We start from the raw sequence: 21479 nt of genomic DNA, 5'->3' as shown, positions 1-21479 counted from the left end.
AATAAATAAGTACCATGAATAATCATCAAAACATCTTAATGACATCAAAACATCTTAACGACCACTTTATCAAAGAAAAAGCATATATCCGCAGTACAAAATGAGGCAGCCTATGGAAGTGTCACAAACCTTTATTCTTGTACACACTTTCAATGCAAAATTCCAAATAAATAAAAAGTAGAAGTGACCTGCATAACAGTAATTTCATTCACATCAAAGAGAATCAATACCCCAAAATTAAATCAAAACCAAGAAACAAAAACAAAACAAAACAATCAGTATATGGTTTACATCTGGCATTGGAATGGATTTTTGTTCTTAGAGAAGAGCAACAGATATTTACAACGTAAGCACTAAAAGGAGTGTATAATAAGAGTTCAGATTTTCAGATCTTATAGATTCATGTGTTGTCCCCCCCAATAGGTGTAAACACATGCAATTGGATTCGGTTTCTGGATCCAGGCATGACCTGGAGTACATTTACATGCTTTTGAACAGGCTAACACAATTACACAGTTAAAAAATAAATAAATAAATAAATAAAAGGAGATGGAAGGCAGATGTGATTTAAACATCTAAGTTTGCTGTGTAAATACAAACCAGATTTTCTCTTTAACCACACTTAACCAGATTCATGAATTTAAACATGAGCATCAGACTTTTGGATTAAGTCTGCAGCTGAATCAGAGAAAAATCACCTAAATGTGCAAAGGTGCCGAGTTTAATAACTGTCGAAAGAAAACATGCATGTGTCACAGGTAATGATATCAGATAACTATTTTATGTTTCAGAATCAGATAGTTATGTCTACAGTGTGCAGGGTGTCGAGATTATTGAACTGGACTCAGTAAGTGCAGTAGGAAGTGAAAGTTAGGGACTGGATTGGCATTTACTGTTCTTAGGTTTAAGTTCAACATCACATGCTTTTAACGGATTTGCTTGCACTGTTTCAGGACAACCAGCTAAAAATGAAAGTTTTTTTTTATAAGGCAGATAATATTTAGAAGACACTTACTTAAACTATTATATACAATTAAACTATTGTTTCAAAGCGTTGCAGTACACATTGTTTTGCGGGCACTGACATGGTTTAAATGTTCACCTTGGAGGAATACTTGGACACCAAAATATAGCCAAATTGTTCCTAATTTTAGAACTAGAATGCACTAAATACTAATATAACATATCACCAAAAAAAAAAAAAAAACCTTCCTAAATACAATGTTTGCCATGTCTGTCTCTATAACTACTACGTTTTGAATCATAAAATGTTATCACTAAACTCCACTGAAATACCTTGAGAAGTCTAATCAGAAAGTTAGTTCATGCTCTTGTAGTCAGTATTGTGCATTTACAGGTGTATAATGAAATAAAAATATTTATTGCACATTTATTTTACACTTTTATTCAACACAAACTACCAACTAGTCCCATGACAATATCAAGATATAGGAGTTCAATATAAAAGTCTGATGGTTTTAGACTTAAATGTCTCTGCAAAGGCATGAACCTTCTGCACATACTTGTCTCATGTAAACATTCGTCTAATATGTTTCTGTAGATCTTAAAGGAGTATGGACTAAAGGCATATGATGTATGCACAAATGTAAAGCTTTATATATTCCCTGCCCACTTCTTGCTAATCCTGTGAAACAGATTTAAACAGAATCCTAATAGATAAATAAGCAGAGCTGACTAAACACTGGAGAGGGACAAAACACACATGAGCATTAATTCAAATGCCTGTCTAGTTTGGAGGATAAGGAGGAAATATAAAACACTCATAAATCCCAACACATATGTACACACCCCCTGTATGAATTGGAGTGAAGAGTTAACTTGCTGGTTTATTCAACAATGCAATGCTTAGTTCTTCTGTAACAGTAGCAATAGTTGGCAGAACATTTAATACCATCTTAAAAGATCAGGTTTAACCAAAACACCAGTATGATTAACAATGTGTCAGGAACATTAATATGAGGCATATTCTACAGAAACTACCAATTTATAACCTAACTATTTTTGTTCTGTGATTTCATCAGAAGTCTGCAAGTCCTGTTTTACTTGGTCTTTTCGTGAAGAGGAATGTTCACAAAATTCATACAAAATAAGGAAAATCATATTGTTTCTCATTTTAACACTTACTTCACAAAAAAAAAAAAAAAAGGGTAAAACCTCTCTTGTTGATTGATGTTATTTATAGAAATCATTAGTTTATTGTAAAAAGAGTTCTTTTTTCCTTTAGCTGTTGAGATCAAGGCCAAAATGATCCCGAACACATCCAAGTTTCTACAATGGAGTCACTTCTGAGTGTTGCTTCTCTGTCACAGACAGAATTAACACTTTACAGCCTGGATTAATTAATAATCTAAAATATTTCCCAGAAAAGAGTGACAAGGTGTTCTTGAGTTCAATTTGCTAAATTGTTCAATTCGGTTTTAGTGAATCCTTCTTTTGATGAACATTAATGGGTGTTGTTAATGTTATACAGGTGAAACTTCTGAAAATACAAATATGCCCATGTTCTGCAGAATATGCCATAAGTGCTGAGTTCCATGTCACACTCTTTCCATGTACAGTCAGTCATATTGGTGGTATTAGCTAAACACTTTTTTTAAGACAACCCACTGGAGGAGTAGAAATAGGAATGGAGAGCTTCAAATAATCTATTAAAAGTATGTATGAAAGTCAAAAATAGAGCACTATATACAAGGAGCAGTATACAGTAAAATTATGAACGCTGTCATCAGGATCACTTCATCCCAGAGTACCAGTAATTCTTTGTAACACACTTTGGAATAAATGTAAAACAAGAATAACCAAGAAAAAGTGCAAGAAACAAAACAAAAATAAATTCTAAATATCAAGGAGTGCTTTGATTTAAAAAACAAAACACATGAACAAAATATGATCTAATAAGTGAAATCTCTGGAGACTAATTCACAGATGCCAGTAATCACCAAACAGAAACAAACAGAACTAACAGTTTAAAACAGTTTCCCTGCATAATGCTACCTTGCACCGATCAGATCAACAGTCTCACTATCAAGTCTTTTGACTTCATTTTTTTAAAAAAAAAATCCAACAGGACACTCTTTGTAAATTTCCTGTTTTTTTTTCTTCTTCTTGTGCCTACATGGAGCTGGTTCATCCATTACAACGTCCAAGATTCAAAGTAAAGTCATTATGTCCTGAAATGATCTATGTCAGGTCCTGGTATCTCCTTAGTCTATAATACAAATGTATATCTTATAAATCTATACCCAATTACCCCATGGGGATTAATAAAGTATTCCGATAGTCCACTAGAAGTCCACTAGAACAACGCTGGTCACAACTGCTTTATTGTTGCTTATTAAACATATTTAATTGCCTGCTTACCATCTTTGATTTTCAATTTCATTTGGTCAGCCAATGCCTTACAATTATTTAATAGTTCCTATATATGATATAAGAGGTTTATTTAAAAAAAAAATGTAGGAATGTATATTTGGACTCAAATTATGTTGGCTTTGTGGTTATTCTAAATCCTTTGAATTAAACCAATTCCTGCTATTGTTTGACCCTTTCTTCTTTTACTTGCCACCATACATCCTTTCAATATCTTCCTGGTAGTGAGTTTTGAGCTCCTTGCGTTTGAGTTTGAAGGCATCAGTAACCAGGCCTGTCTCTGGAGTCCAGGGCTCAGCACTCAGACAGATCTTCTTTGGGATCTCAAAACGCTCCAGTTTGGCTGGAGGTAAAAAAGAGCAAGAAATAAAATACAGAAAGAACAGCAATGTTATGATTTGGCAAAAATTACACTTGGACTTGGAGTTACTCAGAATAAATGGAAAATGGTTAAACATTTTTTTCCTCAATGTTGCTAGTTAACATGTCTCATAATATAAGCAAAAAACTCACCATTTACAGCAGCTTCAGTAATGACACGCAGCACCTCCTTCTCCATATCAGGGTGGTTACAAATTTCCTCCCATGACCCCCGCACTTGTTTCTGCTGGGCAAGAGCCAGCAGCTGCTTCTGACTGGGCACCACAAAACCAATCACATATGACTCCTCGCTGAGGGAGAGATAGAAGAAGAGAAAGGAAAGTTAGAGTGAATGAGAGTGAGACTGATGTGATTATAAATGTCTAGCAGCACTAAGTCACACAGACTAAAAACTATAAGGTTTACTTTGAATCAAAGATTTATGGTAGAATACTATGGAGTAGTAATGCACAGAGCTGTTAATTCCTGGCTGACAAATTCAAAACACAATGGGCTGAATAAAAAAAAATAGTATTTTATTGCTCTTTTTTAATGTGACTTTAAAAAAAAAAGTGTCTTTCGATTGATATACAGGTGCTGGTTATATAATTAGAATATCATCAAAAAGTTGATTTATTTCACTAATTCCAATCAAAAAATGATACTTTTCATGTTCATACTTTTCAGTTGGCCCAGATTTCTAAAAATCCTTTCTTTGTATTGGTCTTAAGTAATATTCTAATTTTCTGAGATACTGAATTTGGGATTTTTCTTAGTTGTCATCATTTTCTTAGTATAATCATCAAAATGAAAAGAAATAAACATTTGAAATATATCAGTCTGTGTGTAAGGAATGAATATAATATACAAGTTTCACTTTTTGAATGGAATTAGTGAATCAACCTTTTGATAATATTCTAATTACATGACCAGCACCTGCTTATATGACTGCTCTGGGACAAAATTCTGAGCATTTTGTTCCATCTCATAACTTCACTGGCCAAAATTTTGGAGCACTTGGCGTGTGCTCACCTGTTGGCATAAGCACATATGTTGTCGATGAGAGGGCAGTTTTTCAGTGCTGCTTCCACTTTTCCCAATGACACATACTCTCCTGCTTGTAGCTTCACCAGGTCCTTTTTACGATCTAGACAGTCATGCACAAGTACACACGCATTTTAGTACAAATCATACAGGGTTAACATTTATAATCCACAATCCATATTCAAAAGTGTATACAATCCATTGAGTGATACAATCCATAATCCAAAATGATCTACTTGTTTCTACTAGCTATAATTTAAGATTTAACTGTGTGCATATCAAGGTGTGTGTAGCTCACCAATAACTTTAAGACAACCGTCAGAGTGGAACTCGCCAATGTCTCCTGTGCAGAACCAATGCTGGCCATTACCATCCACAAAAAAGTCTTCATTATTCTTTGCCTTGCTCTTATAGTAACCCATAGAAACATTTGGTCCACCAATCAGAATTTCCCCCCGAGGATTGGGTTTGTCAGTACTGTAGTATCCACCTTCAACAGGAAAACAAAAATGAAGAAATAGACTATATGAAAGAATTAAAACTTTTAGCTTCTATTGAAGCATGAATATAGACGTGTTTGCCAAATGAAATTTTTCTCAATGTTTATTCATGATCACTTTCAGCACCGTGTTTCAATTAAAATCAGCACTTACCCTCTTCCCAGTCCTTAAGCCTGATCTCAGAACACACCAGAGGTGCTCCAACTCGGCCAGTACGGTAGTCATATACTTCACATGCACGAACACACGTACAGAGACAGAGACAGAGAGAGGGAGAGAGACAGAGACAGAGAGAGTGTTAAAAATACATCCAGCCAGGCTTTTTGAAAAACCACTGATGCTTTTTCATAACAGGCTTTGTTATCACTGATACACCTGACATCTGATAATGTGGAACGTACTATGAGCATTAAAGTGCCAGAACACTGTACTTTATTTATCCAATTTCCATCAATATCCATTTTGCTTTGTACATTCAATTACATACACACGCACGCACGCACGCCTAATGATGGATTTTAATCGGCTAATAGTTACTACTCAGTGATAAACAGTAATATAATGCATTTATTTGTAATAATACAATTCTGGTGGTTGTGAATCGTGAAATGACTATTAGCAGATGTGTAATAACAGTAAACAGTTTAAAAGATTTCACACGACCTGGAGTGTCCTTTAAAATGTAGCATATTTTCCAGTAACCAATCAGCTAGATGTAAATCTCTCTCTAAAGGCAAAGCAACTATAATCTTCTTCTTGTTAAGCTATTGCTAACCCATCAGAGAAAACAAGTCAGAATGGTGATGGGGAGTGATTTGTTTAATATGTTTTATAAAGTGTGGGTTAATATTAACCCATAGTTTGTTACAGCCAGAACTACCTGTGCTGTTATATAAAAATAATGCTCTCTATCTGACCACAGATGCAAGAATTCAACCACATCGCGGTATAAGAAACAATTATATATTAGTGACAAAATATACAGTATTATGATGACTGACCAATTACAATTTTGTGCCATTTGGTTGTTAGTCATGCACAAAACCTTGACAAGCATTAAGTGAGCTCACCTGCTGGAAACCCATCGATAAACCCAAGCATTTTTTAAAATGGTGTTTTCATTTTCATTCAAGTATTGTTGTATTTTTAAATTTTACATTTTATAGTTTATACTGTTTTACTACTGGGCATTTTGATGTATTTTGTCCATCCCTGCTGCTACTACTAGAGTACTGTACATACCCCCAAAACCCTATGGTATTAGCCTCTTCTTTGTGCAAGTCTTACATTCGCTAATAGTCCCGGCACCACAGGTCTCTGTGAGGCCGTAGCCCTGTCCCACTGGACAACAGAAACAGATGTTCATAAAGCGCTGAGTAGCGGCAGACAGCGGAGCGCCTCCTGACAGCAACACTCGTGTATTCCCACCCAGCATTGAACGCACTTTACTGAAAACCAGACTGCACAAATAACACACATACAAACACAGCCAGTTATAAAAAGTTTGTTCACAGCATTAAAAATAATATAAAGCAGTTTCTCAAAGCTGGGTGGGTTTGTGTGCGAGCGTGTTATACCGATCACATAGTGGAGTGCTATATCCTTTAGTGATCTGCTCCATCTTGTAGTTGTAGGCCAACGCAAAGAGAGTCTTCTGTACTCGACTCATCTCATCCACCTTAGTCATAACATTCTTATAGATACGATCCATGATTTCCTGTAAATTGAGAAAGTAGATAAATAAAAAAATAAATTAATAACAGAGCCACAGATCAGAGACGACAGAACAGTGAGACAGCCGAGGATGACTCTTATGTGCGTTTTATTACCGGCACAGCTGCCATAAGCGTTGGTTTCAGGACAGTGGCATCTCCTTTACTGCCTTTTTTAATTTTGGTTGACTGTGAAGAGGAAAGCAACACTTTAAACACCAAAATGCAGCGGCCAGAGTTCTCACTAGGACAAGAAAGTATGACCATATAACCCCAATTTTATCATCTCTACACTGGCTACCTGTTAAGTTTAGAATTGATTACAAACTGCTGCTACTTACGTACAAGGCTCTTAATGGTTTAGCTCCCATGTATCTAACTAGTCTTCTAACACGTTACAATCCTTCACGCTCTCTGAGATCACAAAACTCAGGACTCCTGGTAGTCCCCAGAATATCTAAGTCTACTAAAGGCGGAAGAGCGTTCTCTTATTTAGCTCCCAAACTTTGGAATAGTCTTCCTGATAGTGTTCGGGGCTCAGACACACTTTCACAGTTTAAATGTAGATTGAAAACTCATCTCTTTAGTCAGGCGTACACATAATACATCCCATAAATATTGTGCACTATCACACTAGACTTGCACATTCTTATGAACAGCAGATATGTTAATCCCTCTGCACTGCTCTTCTCTTCTCTTTTTCTACCCATGCTGAGACACCCATGCTAAGATCGTCTTCCGTGCGTTGAAATGTCTGGACCTCCACTGAGACAAGGCTGACTCTGTGAGAACCCTGAGACATCTACAGATCTACCGGCTCCAGTTGGACTCTGTGATACTTGTATATTTGTAACCACACCATCTAGTGTCACCCATATGAGGATGGGTTCCCCTTGAGTCTGGTTCCTCTCAAGGTTTCTTCCTTTACCAATCTAAGGGAGTTTTTCCTTGCCACTGTTGCCTGAGCCCTCAGACTTGCTCATTGGGGACAAATACACATACACACATACACACTGTGAACTGTATATATCTTGAATTTTTATTATATTAATTCTTTATACTTCTCCTTATGTTTATCTTTTGTTTTATGTTTATGTTCTGTAAAGCTGCTTTGTGACAATGTCCATTGTAAAAAGCACTATACAAATAAACTTGAATTGAATTGAATTGAACTTTAACACAAGCAGATGGAACATGAACAGATAATGCAACAGTTCCTGAGTGCCTTGAATATTCACATATTCAGTATTAAAGGTAGTTTGTGTTGGGCCTCCGTCTTTCTGTGCACAACACATACATTTCACAAACTTTCACTTCTCCCTCTTCTTCTTAGACATGCTGCACACAAACAACTCTCTCTTTCTTAGCCAGAACCACCCCCAGGATCCTAACCAGTCTGGCTTCGATGCAGCACACTCCACATCAGCAAACTTTGCATCTGTTACTGAGAACTTCATGTTGCTAAAAATCAGACAAACTATCATCTGTCCTAAACCTTCTTGACCCTCAGCAGCCTTCCATTCAGCTCAATTAAATATAAATATATATAGCACTTTTATCAATTCGCATAAAGCAACTTTATTACAGATCTGAATGTAAATCTACATCCGGATTTCTGTAAACAGGTCAAATGTGTCAGCGGCAAGAAAAAAAACTCAACCAGAGAGAATGTGGACTCAAAACTGAACTCAAAAAGGGAACCTATGCTCTTCTGGTTGAAACCAGTAGATTATAATTCATTACTCTTCCACAATCGTACACAATTGTTTTGTGTTGAAATAATGTTCAGTAGGAATATAATTGTGTTTATAACAGCAGCAGGTCTTCAGAATCCAGATCAAGGTGTTCATGCTATTCACAGTAGCTAGACAAAATAAATTCACAAGACTCTTCTGACCATCATCACAAGCTTTGAAATTTGTGACCCAACTTAGGGTCCTCCTTTATTAAGGATAAAAAACACCACCATCAGGCAATACAGCCACTTCTGCTTCATGTAAACTAGCTGGAATCACCAGAATGATGTTTTTGTCACTATAAAAGTACTTCCATACTTCATTCAGTATAAGTGAATCAGCAAAATATTGTACATAATGTTTTTATATATTTTTTGTGTTTGCAGTTTTTTTTTACCTGGTCAGCGAGGGTCTGTGGTGAGGAGTATCCAATGCGGCAGCCATGAGAAACGCACACCAGCTCAGCACTGAGCTCCAACACATGTGCCAGTGGCAAGTACCCAATATAGGTGTCATTCTCACTGTCCAGGTTTAAAAAAATATAAAGACATCATTAACATGACCTGAAATGAAGTCGAAGGCGAGCGGGACGAAAATAAGTAATGCTCTAAGGGACTGACATAACGGTAAAGTGCAGACAAACGGAAATGTCATGTGCAAGGAAGCTCAGAAGCAGAATCATAAAAGCAATAGTAATCATAACCAAGATGTACACTGATCGCCCATATCATTAAAACCACTGACAGTTGAAATGAATAACTGATTCTCGTTACACTGAAACCTAACAACAGCACGAACTGTTCACAAAGTTAATGCTGGTTCTGTTTAAAAGGTGTCAAAACACAGTGCATGGCAACGTAAGATAATGTGCCCAGTCACACACAAAAATTGTTCAGGAATCGTTCAAGTAACATGAAGAGTTCTAGTGTCAGTGGATTGTGGAGTCCTTGCTTTAATGGCTCATAGGTGATTTGGAGGCACAAGAAGGACATGCACAATATTAGGGAGATGGTTTTAATGTTACGGCTGATTGGTATATATAGCTATATTATTTAGTTATATAGTACACAAACAAAAAGACACCAAATTAACGGACTAAAGTGTCACGAGCGTGTTAAAATCTAAATGTTTTAGAAATCTTCTAAATGAGACAGAAAAAAAAATAAAAGACAGTTTAAAATAAATAAACCTTACTCCAGGTTCGGGATACGTTCAGCCATGCCAGCTACCCCAGCAATGATGTTACTGTGAGAGATCATGACTCCTTTGGGGATTCCTGTGGAACCGCTAGTGTACATGATCACAGCGATATCATTGGGAAGGGGCAGTCTCCGCTGCACCATCACTGGAGAGAGAAAAAGGAAGGGAGAGAAAATTAGAAACTCCTTTCCTCTTAACCAACCACCATAATGAAGTGGAACAGAGTAGATTTGGAGTACGTGGTGATTGCAGAAGCCTTACTGTTCTCAGGTTTTGCTCCCAGTTCCTGTACAGAGGACATGTTGTGGACCAGAATGCCTCTGGGTAGACCAGGCCAGCTGGTGGGCTTATGATCAACAATGATAATGTGCTGAAGCCTAGGGACCTCCAGCAGAATTTCCTGAGGTTATGGATTTAATAAAAACAAACAAACAAACAAAAAAAAAAGAACAATTTCATCACACAAACGACTGAAAAACAGTATTGCAGTTTTAAGTTGATTGTTTTTTCTTTTCTTTTGTAAAGTTTTTGTTTTTAGAGCAACCTTGTTAGTACCTACTTACATGCTTTATAAAAAAGATTAAAAAAAAAAAAAACATTGAATAGTTCGATTTTAGTATAGTTTGAGTACAGACGTTTATTTTTCTAGCTGATATTTAGACAGGAATGCAGAAATACAAAAATAAATGATTGTGACAAATCATTGAAACTGGTAAAACATGAAAAGTCGGTCCTTCATCAACCTTTATGTTACACAAGTAAACGTCATCTGTGGGGTTAACTCAATGTATCTGTAGCAAAATGTTTGCATATAAACCAGTTCCAACTGCCATCGTTAACCTATTCAATTCTGTGTAATGCTTTACAGCCAGCACTAATTTAGTGGTGAAAAAGTTCCCATCCTTGCAACATCTTTGGTTTTTCTCGCTATGGGCACATTTCAAAGAGTGAGCGATCTGATATGTCTGAACCTACAATGAGCCGTATGCTCTCTGGTGTACTTTGTGCCATAAACCAGCATGTGGCCGAATACAGCAGAGAATAATCCTCCTCCAGCCTTAACTTGACACAGTTACAGCAAATCAGTGCACCGTCATTTGTCTGTAAAGCATACTGTAGGTTTCTGGGATAAACAGGAGAAGCTCCTCCATCCGTTTAATATCCAAATCATGTCTCTTTTTATCTTTTTCACATTTTGCAGTGATTGGCATGAAGTATTTTGTTTAAACTCATGTCTCTTAGAGCTACACCATTGCTCTGAGTATAGGGTCTCTGCTCTAATTATATAATCAGCATTTCAGCCGTTTTGAAGAAATGTGACTCTACCTGTTCTGCTGAATAACAGTTTTTCTATTGTTGCAATGAATAAAAAGTACTTCCGTTTCTGCCTTTGAGAAATTCTCCTTTTGTTTTTGTCCGTAATCATTTCTGTTCTGTGCTTTGCATTTTATAAAGTATTGTGCTCATCACTAGATTGAAATCAGCTGTTCTTTACTTTTGGGTAATTGTTATCTAATTGCTTATTATTAACATAGACATGTGTATGTATATGTAGAGAATCATTGATTCCAAAACCTGCAAATCTGGTGAAAATTTGGCTTCAGCAAACATTTACCCTGTACTAAAGAGGCTGATAAATAGAGCTCATTGTATTAAAAATAATAAAGTTTATTTAGTGACTGTTCTTATGACCTTAAAAACAGATCCATAAAATGAGTCGGTATAAACAGATGTGCTACTGCACAGTGTGTTATTATTAGAAACCACGGATGGGGTTTTTGTAAGAATGTTAAATTTAGAATAAGCTTGTCCTGCACTGGCCCAGTTCTCATTACACCAAAGGAGAAAAAGACAATTTGAAAACACTGGATATAAATTGTATGTCCTTCTTTAATACTTTTGATAAACTGCACTGGCAGATTGCTGATTCAGGTGAAACCTGAGTGCTGACCTTGAGACGACTTTGCAGAAGATCTTTACTGGTGATGATGTGTGTGACCTCTGTCTCATTCAGACCATGGGCTATTGCTGCCCCTCCCAGAGTAGAGTATAGCGTCACCACTGTTCAAAAATGTGGGAGACACACACAGAGACACACGCAGAGAGACAGAGACACACACAGAGAGACAGAGACACACACAGAGAGACAGAGACACACACAGAGAGACAGAGACACACACAGAGAGACACACAGAGACAGACAGAGAAATATAAACACAGACAGGCAGACAGACACACGGACAGACGCACACAGAAATATACAGACAGACAAGCAAGAAGGTCAAAAATAAGACTTTTGTGCATATTGTGCAGCATTTTGTATTTCTGATAAAAATTTATCGTATATTTTAGGTTATATTAAATATATACTTTAATGTACAGACAAAAATACAGCATAAACTAAACATTATGGACAGTATGTACATCCAGAAATGCATATTATATTACTTAGATACAAACATGCAGTGTGCGCAACTTTAGCAATGAGACTAGCAATGGAAGACGAAACAGAATGTTATTAAGTTGATACTCTCACATTATTTCGCTAACTCAACAAGAATATACATCCGACATGCTGTACTGATCAGAGAAATAAATAAATAAATCAATCAATCACACTTTGGTTCATGACTAAATAAATGCCTGAGGTTGACTCACATGGGAAGTTGTACATGAAGCAGGCCTGAGCTGCTATGATCCATTCAGCACGAGTCTCACAGAAGAGAGCAATGTTACACTGAGGCTTCTGACCCAGGGCAGCCAGGCCGCTCCCAAACCTCTGGACCAACTGAAAGGTTTCTTCATATGATAGCCACTTATATTCACCCAATATCACCTAGAGAGAAGAGAAGACAATGACTTCACTAGTAATTTTACATATTCTTATAGGATACAGATTACTCCCAGATTGCAATTTCCGATGTTAAAATAAGCACAATAAATTCTCTCATCGTTCAGAATCGTTCAACCATTTGAAGGTGTATGGGAGTATAATAATAATGATGTTACCAGCTTGTGTACAACGTGACTTCAACAGGCCCGTTGCCAAGGAAGGGTATTAGGGGCAGTGCCCCCAATTGCCCCCAAATGACTCATCATACGACCCTAAACACAATTCACTTAACCATATGTTAGATGCTCTTTTAACTACTATTCTGAGAGATTGAATACAACTCAGTGAAATTTAAAGTGCATCCTTGACGTTTCAGCAGCAGTAGTTAACTACAGGAACAGGTTATTTTTACAACCGTAACACCAATCCAGAAATACATAAAAACATTATCTTCAGAAATCTGAATCAGAAAATTCATATACAATTATTACACAAAATGTAACTAAACAATTATATTTAAATTATTTAAAAAAAAAAAAAAATCCCAATACAGCATGTAAACCTTGCATAGACCTACCACGTTAATTATTCAAATACAACAGGGATGGCAAGCCTCCTGTCTCCCGCAGCAGATCTTTCAATATTTATATTTTTGTGTTAAAAGTACCGGTAGTTCTAGTTATTAAAATTACAATATTCAGTTTGTGTGTAGCATATGTATAGATATAAATAATACAAGTTAAGTATACAGTATTGTTTATAACGTCACGTAATTAATTCCTTCGTACAGCAGCTACGCGTCGCGTGCGATTCCGTACAGCAAAGCCATGGATATAAGAAAGTGGTTTAAAGATTCATCGTTGTCAAAGACTACTTCGACCAACAACAACAAGTGCGGAGACAAATTTGGAGACATCACTGAGATGGTAGGAAGGAAGAATTTGTTGACTGAGACACAAGATCACACCATAGACAGAGCAGCGGGGGAGCATGTGATTATGTATGGGCCCGATTCCACTACTAGTGACGTGATCGTGTTTTAATTATAATGAATACGACGGCCCTGGACTGCAATCATGAAAACTCAGCTGCGTGGTAGATAAGGGTTTCTGTAGTATAATGCAGTAAACAGTTGAAAAATATACAACAGCACTTATTGTTGCTACAGAAACTTCGGGCTTAGCATAAAGGGTTAAATGAAGGAGTTTCAGTGATTCATTGAAACAGATTTGGCTGAAGCCTGTCATCTCCAGATTAGAGACAGGAGACCTTTTCACTCCAGGCTGAATGGACTGTCAGAATTCTTTTTTCTTTAGTTGTGAAATACTTAAGGTGACAAGCGAAGTGTAAACATAACTGAAAGCATTACTTATACTTTTTTAAATCGCAATTACTTTCCAACACGCTTACAGAATCATCAGGAGTACAGATTTAGCACTGGGATAGGATTTTTACTGGATCTACTTTGAGGTGCTAATCTGAAATATTTTCTTGATCGTTATATAAGATATATATATAAGCTCGTTAGTGCAGTACAATGCTTTACATTGTTATGCACTTACCAGCAAGGCAGATCATCCAGATCATCTGGTTCTCACATAATATGGCACCATGAGCACTACTTAAAAGCTCTGAACTACTCAAATGGAATGTCACACAAGAACAAACTGACATTTCCACCAGGTTAAATAAGAGGGAGAGTTTTCCAAAACAGACGTTCATCATGTGACAATAACGACACTATCTAGACAGCAATGTAAACAGACTTCATAATGTACTAATGTGATTAGTCTCAAAACTGCAAGTTTGACTAAGAAATGTGAGAGCTGCCAAACATCTTAATCACAAGGGCCAAAGGTTTTCCGGCTTGGACAGAACAGCTTAACTGCAATTAAAAGAGAACAGGACGAACCCCAAGCAGCTTCCACAAAGCATCTTAAAGTTCAAGAGCAACACAGTTTCCTGTTTTGACAGAATTCATAACCTTTCCCAGGAGTCCAGTAAACAAAACCAACAAAATTGCAAACATAAAATAAAGGTGGTCCTAACTTCAGAAGAGTCATCACCCCAAGCCTTAACCTCTAATGCACACACAAAATGGCGTGTCCCCTCATGCTCGTATTGCCTCACCTTCTTGAAGATCTTGCCATTGGGTTGCACTTCATCTTCCTCGTTGAGCACCTCTCGGGTACCGACACAGTCTCTCTGAGGAAAGTGTTTAACTGCATACTCAAACACTTTATCAAGAGTTCTCAGTCCATCATGGAGTTCTGAAACGAGCTGCTTCTGGCTATTGACGGAGCGGTAAGGCCCTGCCAGATTCCCTGTAATCTGACACAGGATACAGAAAGAGCAGAATATGACATCATTACAAACTGAATCTTAGAGAGAAGAAATGAAACATTTCGGTATGCACCACTTAAAATATTTTCACTGCTTTTCGATAGTAAATTTTAGTAACATTTTTTGAAAAAAAAAACAAAAACAAACAAACAAAAAAAAACCAAACAAGCATGCCTAAGGCACTTTCACACCTATTAGTCTTAGTTCAAAACATTTAAACATTTGGTTCCTTTGCTGTCTGGTTGCTGTCTGGTTAGAGCACGTAATTAAACAAACCATAGAGCTGAAAAAATAAATGACTGCAGTATGTGTAGAGCTGTAAACATGCTCAAAAAGTGCTTTCACACAAATACAGCATACTGTAGCTCAGTTTGCACCTTGTGGTACAGTTTAGAGGGGAAAAAAAAAAGAAAAAATAAAGTCACCCGCAACCTAAAATACATGGCATATTTGGTTCACATCCTGCAGTTGGTTCAGGGCGAGCTTGATTTATTTTCCGACTGCAATCATACCGCATCAGATTTCGCTTGGAACCAAAGTGGGTTCAAGAAGATCTCAGAACAGTTGTTTTGGTCAGCACACTGAGTGCAATTGCTGTGTTCTCAAATAACCAATTGAACTACACAAAGGGCAGAAAACACACCAGGGTTTGATTTAAATGGGCTAAACATTACATGTAAAGCACCCTCAAAAAAAAAACAAAAAAAAAAAAACAGGTATGTCTAAACTTACTGAACGTGCTTTGATGCGTTTGGCACGGTTCTGATTGGCCCCTGCTCCGGACAGGAAGTACCAGGGTATGAAGGTGATGAAGGAGTAGACCCAAACCACAGAGCGAAAGACGTGTAAGAAAAGAGGAGGCACGTCCTCCTTCAGCTTCATCCTGATGGAGGAGTGACGGAGACACACAAGGGAGGGTGGACAAGATCAAGACAGACTCGGTCTGTCTGATGGTTCTGTTTTTATTTGCTGTTTATATTTCTTCTCTTGCTTTTTCCCCCCCTTTAAAAACGAAGCCCCATCCTCTTGAGTTATACAAGCTGTAATATGCCTCCTCTTCTTTGATGAATGCACCAGCAGGATAACTTCCACTGTTCAGTTCTCTCTTAGATGAGCTGCCAAATCTTCTTGTAAACAAAGACCAGCTAGAATAAAAGAATAAGGTCAATGAAGTTGTTTCATGAGGCTTTTAGTCTCTAACAAGTTCAATGAAGGTAACTAAAAATAAAGAGAATGAGAAATAAGCATGAGACACAGTTATGAAAGAAACACAGTATATATAAATCAGTTGAATTCATTTTCTCTAGCACAGAACATGGCACATACAGAGAAAATAAAAAAGGAATTTTGCACAGAAGTGTACACATTGCCATTAGTGTGGCACATTACAATTACTCTATAGAACTGACAGCGCTCACTTCTACATAGCTTTAATATTTATACAGCTGAGTGTGAACAAGTCTCCCATGTGTTTGACCAGGCAGGCAGATGAAACTCCTACAACAGACGCCTCCATCAACATATCTGTGTGTGTGTGTGTGTGTGTGTAAAAGTGTGTGTATATACATGAGAGAGTGAGAGTTACATAGAGAAATAGTCGAAGAAAACCCTAAACACAAACAAAATTATCACAAGGGTCTAAACCCTGGTGTGTTATTTCTGCTGTCTGAAACAAGTTGTGATTGTAGGAGGCAAAAAAACTAGAGCATAATATCAAAAGATTAAGAAAAGAAATTTCGTGTAACCCCAAATACACTAACTAAACATTGTATATGAACACGAAGCTTGCGCAAATAGAAATCATGCAGAAAACCAGATAAGTTATAATATGTATATGTCAGCTCTGTAAAACAGAATGGAATACATAAAAATAAATGCATTAAGGCAGAAAATTTCTGACATAACTAATGTACCTATAAATAAGAAAAGGTTCTTAAAAGTCATTCGCTGGACATATTGAAAAACACTTCAATACATCTTTAACTGGTAGAGGTGTGAAATGTTACACACTGATGAGAACCTCACATTTGGCTGGTATCTTGGGAGTGCGTCCTCTCCACCATTACAGTGGTTTTGAATTAGTAAATAATAATAATAATAATAATAATAATAATAATAATAATAATAATAACAACAATAAGTATAATATAGTTGGGTTAGGTATAAATATACTTTTGTAAATTTTCTGTGTACATGACTACTGAAATATGAACATAAAAATGAGATTGAACCTGTGTACCAACTCACTTCATTTCAGAAGTATATGAAGCAAAGAAAGAATCTCTGCTGAGGGCCAATGTCTCAGTGCCAGGTAGACACCAACATGTTAATTAGAGCTCTTTAATGACCTTCAGACTGATCTTCATAATCTCAACACAACAGATGCTGCAGCCTCAAGCCTCAGTGAGTTACATCTGTTCTTTCTAAACAAATTCCCTATTCCTTTTAGGAGTGTGTCCTATGTGGAAGGTGAAGTCATAAGCAGCTGAGAGAGATGAAGAGTAGAGAAAGTCCGCAGTCATCACATAATACAATTAATCAAATGATATCTGCTCCCAGCAATAGCTAAAGATACCTCAGCTGCAATGGACCAATATACTGACTTGAATCAACCGGAAAAAAAAATGTAAATAATATTTGACTGCTATGTAATATTAGGGTCATTATTTAAATGTGCACAGTAATTTTGTTTTTTTAAATATGTTTTGCTGTGAGAGATTTTCATTCCTGAATTTGCTAACATCAGAAACAGCATTAGGTCCAAGTTGACATAACTTTGTCAACAACATTGAGAATCACTTGCTCCTATTAAAAGCACAGAAAATACACAAATATACTCCAAATCAATTTATAAAATAAAGTATACACAATTTGATTTTTCTTTCTCTCAAAGCTCTGATTGATTATTTTGATAGAAAAATATAGCACATTGTTGGGCAAAGAAAGTAAACACCTTCGATTTAAGACCACTACCACTTGTCATGACATGAGATTCTGCATGTGGCTGTAGTTTCTTGTACAGTGTGTAAAGTACAGACCTACAATACCTAAAAAAAAAATAAATAAAAAATTAGCCAGATAAGAACCGACTTCAAATCTTGTCAATTGACCTACCGACACTGCCAAACAGCATCGGGCGAATCCAAATACGACAATGTTCTCAAATAGTAAGTGTTTAATGGGAAGCAATACAATGTTGCATCAAGTGTAGCAAGATTGTCAAATAGCGGCTGTCGTCGTGGATGTGGTTATACAAAACTGCGTAGGTGAAAATCCTATGCTGCTGCAGGACTTCAGAATTTTCATGATCCACAGGGAGTCTATATTTGATGCTGGACAGGTCTCCAAGAACATAAATAGCTGTGGTTATTAATGCAGTATACTGAGACAAATACGAGTTTACGGTGCCACTTCTACTACATTACAGAATACAAAAGCATAAGCACCTCTGGACCTCTCCCTCCATCTTCACTGTTTTTCTGCACACCTTTTTTTGCACTATGACACTAACTCTGGACTTGTACAGCACATTGCCACTTTATACACACACCATACTGCACATGGACACTTTAAGGACAATCATTAAAACCATACGCATTGATGTATATACATTATTTTTCACATATCTTTTCATATTTTATATAGTTTATACTTTTTATTTATCTACCTCCTTTTGGTTTTATTTTTTATTCCTAATTGCATTCCTTTTATGTTTGAATACCGGACAGATGCAAAAAGCATTTCACTGCATGTTGTACTCTGTATGTATGTGACAAATAAAATTTGATTTGATTTGAAGACGAATGATTTGATTTCATTCGTCATTAAAGTGACCTGGTGTCAAACATCTGATCACACATTTTACAGATTAAAAACAAATATACTATTTGGTCAAATGTTTGTAGAGACCCAATTATATGTGCTTGCTGAACAGAACATTTAGTCTCTCGTTGCTTCTAGAACAGGCTTTATGCAGAAAGCATCACTACTAATAGTACATAGAATCATAACATGACTGAAATATGAATACTAGCTTTATACATAGACAGGACTGTTGTGCCTGAAAACATTATAGAAGCCCAATCAAAAATGCTAGCAGAAACCACTGGGTATTGAATCCTCGCTTCTGTTTTTTTTTTTCTTTCAACCTTTTATATGCATTTTCTTAATCTTTATAAAGCAGTCTGTGGTGAATTATGCCAAGAGTTACCATAGTAACAGCCTGCTAGTTAAGGTAGCTAACGTTTAGTGACGTGGATGCTAATTTCGGTCTACACTGTACTCGTGCGTTACTAATCATCATCTCTTTCCCATTAAACTAAGAGCAGTGAATCACTTCTTACTCTCGCAAGTTAATAAGCGATGATGGCCTTCTGATCGAGCTGCATCAGACTATACTGGCTAGCTAGTGTGGTCTAGTAAGTAAGACGAGGGCTAAAATAATCACGGTTGAGAAGTCGTGAAAACGTGAGGTTGCATTCGGCATTCATACATTCAGATGAATGAACAGATTCTAAGAGATCGCGCCCTGCTGCGATGTGTCGCTTAAGCACATCTGCTGAAACAATGGGAAAATAATCTCACCTTAAATCCTCAGATAACGTTCTCTAGGTATGAGGGAAAAACTCTGCCCCAACCAACATAACAAACCGTTTACCGTGGACATTGTAAAGAAAACAAATATAGAAATCAGACTAACCAGTAGCTGTATTTTTGGGACGTCACGAACACTTCAGATATTTTCTGTTACTGTCGCCGGTGCGGCCCTCATTATCACAGCGGAAGTGAAGCCAGCGTTGTCAACAAGACGAGGCCATTTTTTGAATCTGATTGGCTCTGCTGAGGTGGCGCGTGATGAACGCTGTTGTGACGACAGTGAGGTTACCTTCGTTCAATTTGGGGGTCGATTTCTATCCTAAGTGCTGTCTACGTAAATGAGTATTTCCAAACTGTAACAATGAAATGGCACTTTTATATCGCTGCTGCTTATTTTATTATTCGCCACCGTTAAACACTTTACGCAAATCGTTAAAACAAACACATTGTTTCTAGAATGTGCGACACGTGCGCAGATGTATATAGACATTTAGATAATCAGGGAAAGCACGATTTACTAACGCGCCGCTGGTGTAGTGGTATCATGCAAGATTCCCATTCTTGCGACCCGGGTTCGATTCCCGGGCGGCGCACAATTGTTTTTCCTTCACCTTCTGTAAAAGTCAATTCTAAACATGCAATAATTTAGATTAACGTTCCCACAGTATTTCAATAGGAATAGTAATAATATGTGCAACATACACAGCACCCAGGCGCACCTCAATGTGAAACATGAAGGAACGCAGGACATCCAGCCTGTAGATATTTCAGCAAGTTATATTAACCTTCTTTGAAATGTAAAAAGATAATGAACATCTTGATGCATGTTGTTGATTGCATCAAGTAATGGGAGACTGAAGTTGTCTGTGAAAACATTTTTTTGTACTTGTTTGTCCTTCAAAGAAAACCTTGTTCAGTGCAGCAGTAAGTGATTTCCATCCAATAATTGATTCTCATCCCTTATTATTAATTTCCCACTCTTTCTTTCATCTGATCATTATTCAAAAAGAGAACTGTTGCAAACTGAGTTATTTAAACAGCTATTTGTTGTTCTTAAATTGGACATATGTACAAAACAGTGTAAAATTAGTTTATTTTAGCCGATACCTATTTATTTGTTTGTTGGTTTAAGGTCTTCAGGAGGTGAAAAAGCAGAGAAAAAAGACCTCTATGGGGAAATACAATATGCAGTAGAAAGAAATGAACATAAAATATATTGTGAATGCTTTATCCCACAGCAATGTATATATATTTCAGCAGCAGGTGTCTGTGGAGTTGTTCTGGCACAATATTAAAGGCAAAGCTGAAGTCCACAAAAGTGACTGTTCATAGGAGCCAGTAGTATCCAGTTGTGGAAACAATATGGAATCAGGGTGACTGCATCTTCAAATGAATGATTTACTCCATAAGCAAGCAGTAGTGGCTAAAGGAGAAGTGACAGACTTGAGATGGCAAAGAATCAGCCACTGAAGCAATTCATGACATCTGATGTCAAGGCCTGTTATCAAGTTATATTGACCTTCTTTGAAATGTAAAAAGATAATGGACATCTTGATGCATGTTGTTGATTGCATCAAGTAATGGGGAGATTGCAATTCTCTGTGAAAACAGTTTTTCTTTGTCCTTGTTTGTCCTTCAAGTTTGTCCTTGATTCTCATCCCTTATTATTAATTTCCCACTCTTTCTTTCAGGTGAATTTAATGTAATTTTGTCATCTTTCTTTTATACTGTTTTTTCTTTCCTTCCTTCCTTCCTTCCTTCCTTC

General features: G+C 36.8%; 1 protein-coding gene and 1 non-coding gene across 3 annotated transcripts; one reads left to right on the top strand and one right to left on the bottom strand.

Moving 5' to 3' along the window:
* Nucleotides 1-115: 115 nt before the first annotated feature.
* On the bottom strand, nucleotides 116-19953 carry acsl3b (acyl-CoA synthetase long chain family member 3b). 2 transcript variants are annotated; one of them, XM_060871384.1, is made up of 16 exons: nucleotides 19818-19953; nucleotides 15851-16263; nucleotides 14906-15106; nucleotides 12601-12778; nucleotides 11894-12003; nucleotides 10204-10342; nucleotides 9937-10087; nucleotides 9140-9263; nucleotides 7124-7195; nucleotides 6872-7011; nucleotides 6582-6754; nucleotides 5448-5522; nucleotides 5093-5284; nucleotides 4783-4897; nucleotides 3904-4061; nucleotides 116-3733 (listed from the first exon to the last, which is right to left on the bottom strand). In XM_060871384.1, exons 2-16 carry the CDS (start codon nucleotides 15998-16000, stop codon nucleotides 3576-3578), a joined length of 2136 nt encoding a protein of 711 aa, XP_060727367.1. In that variant the 5' UTR covers nucleotides 16001-16263; nucleotides 19818-19953; the 3' UTR covers nucleotides 116-3575. The 2 variants fall into 2 exon arrangements, with proteins under 2 accessions (XP_060727367.1, XP_060727375.1); XM_060871392.1 differs by lacking the exon at nucleotides 19818-19953 and adding an exon at nucleotides 19703-19810.
* Nucleotides 19954-20236: 283 nt separating this feature from the next.
* trnag-ccc (transfer RNA glycine (anticodon CCC)) lies at nucleotides 20237-20307 on the top strand. Its single transcript has one exon. It is a non-coding gene; the product is annotated as a tRNA-Gly (tRNA).
* Nucleotides 20308-21479: the final 1172 nt, after the last annotated feature.

The sequence above is a fragment of the Tachysurus vachellii genome, chromosome 1, assembly GCF_030014155.1.
Source record: "Tachysurus vachellii isolate PV-2020 chromosome 1, HZAU_Pvac_v1, whole genome shotgun sequence".
Lineage (NCBI taxonomy): Eukaryota > Metazoa > Chordata > Actinopteri > Siluriformes > Bagridae > Tachysurus > Tachysurus vachellii.
The sequence above is the reverse complement of the archived record's forward strand: the minus strand, read 5'-3'. Positions and strand labels throughout refer to the sequence as shown.

Coding starts and splice junctions, on each gene's coding strand:
- acsl3b (XM_060871384.1), bottom strand. CDS start 16,000: ATGAAGCTGAAGGAGGACGTGCCTCCTCTTTTCTTACACGTCTTTCGC. Junction 9,264..9,936: donor GAACGTATCCCGAACCTGGA/GTAAGGTTTATT, acceptor AAACCTGGACAG/TGAGAATGACACCTATATTG. Junction 7,196..9,139: donor CACAGACCCTCGCTGACCAG/GTAAAAAAAAAC, acceptor TCCTCTTCACAG/TCAACCAAAATTAAAAAAGG.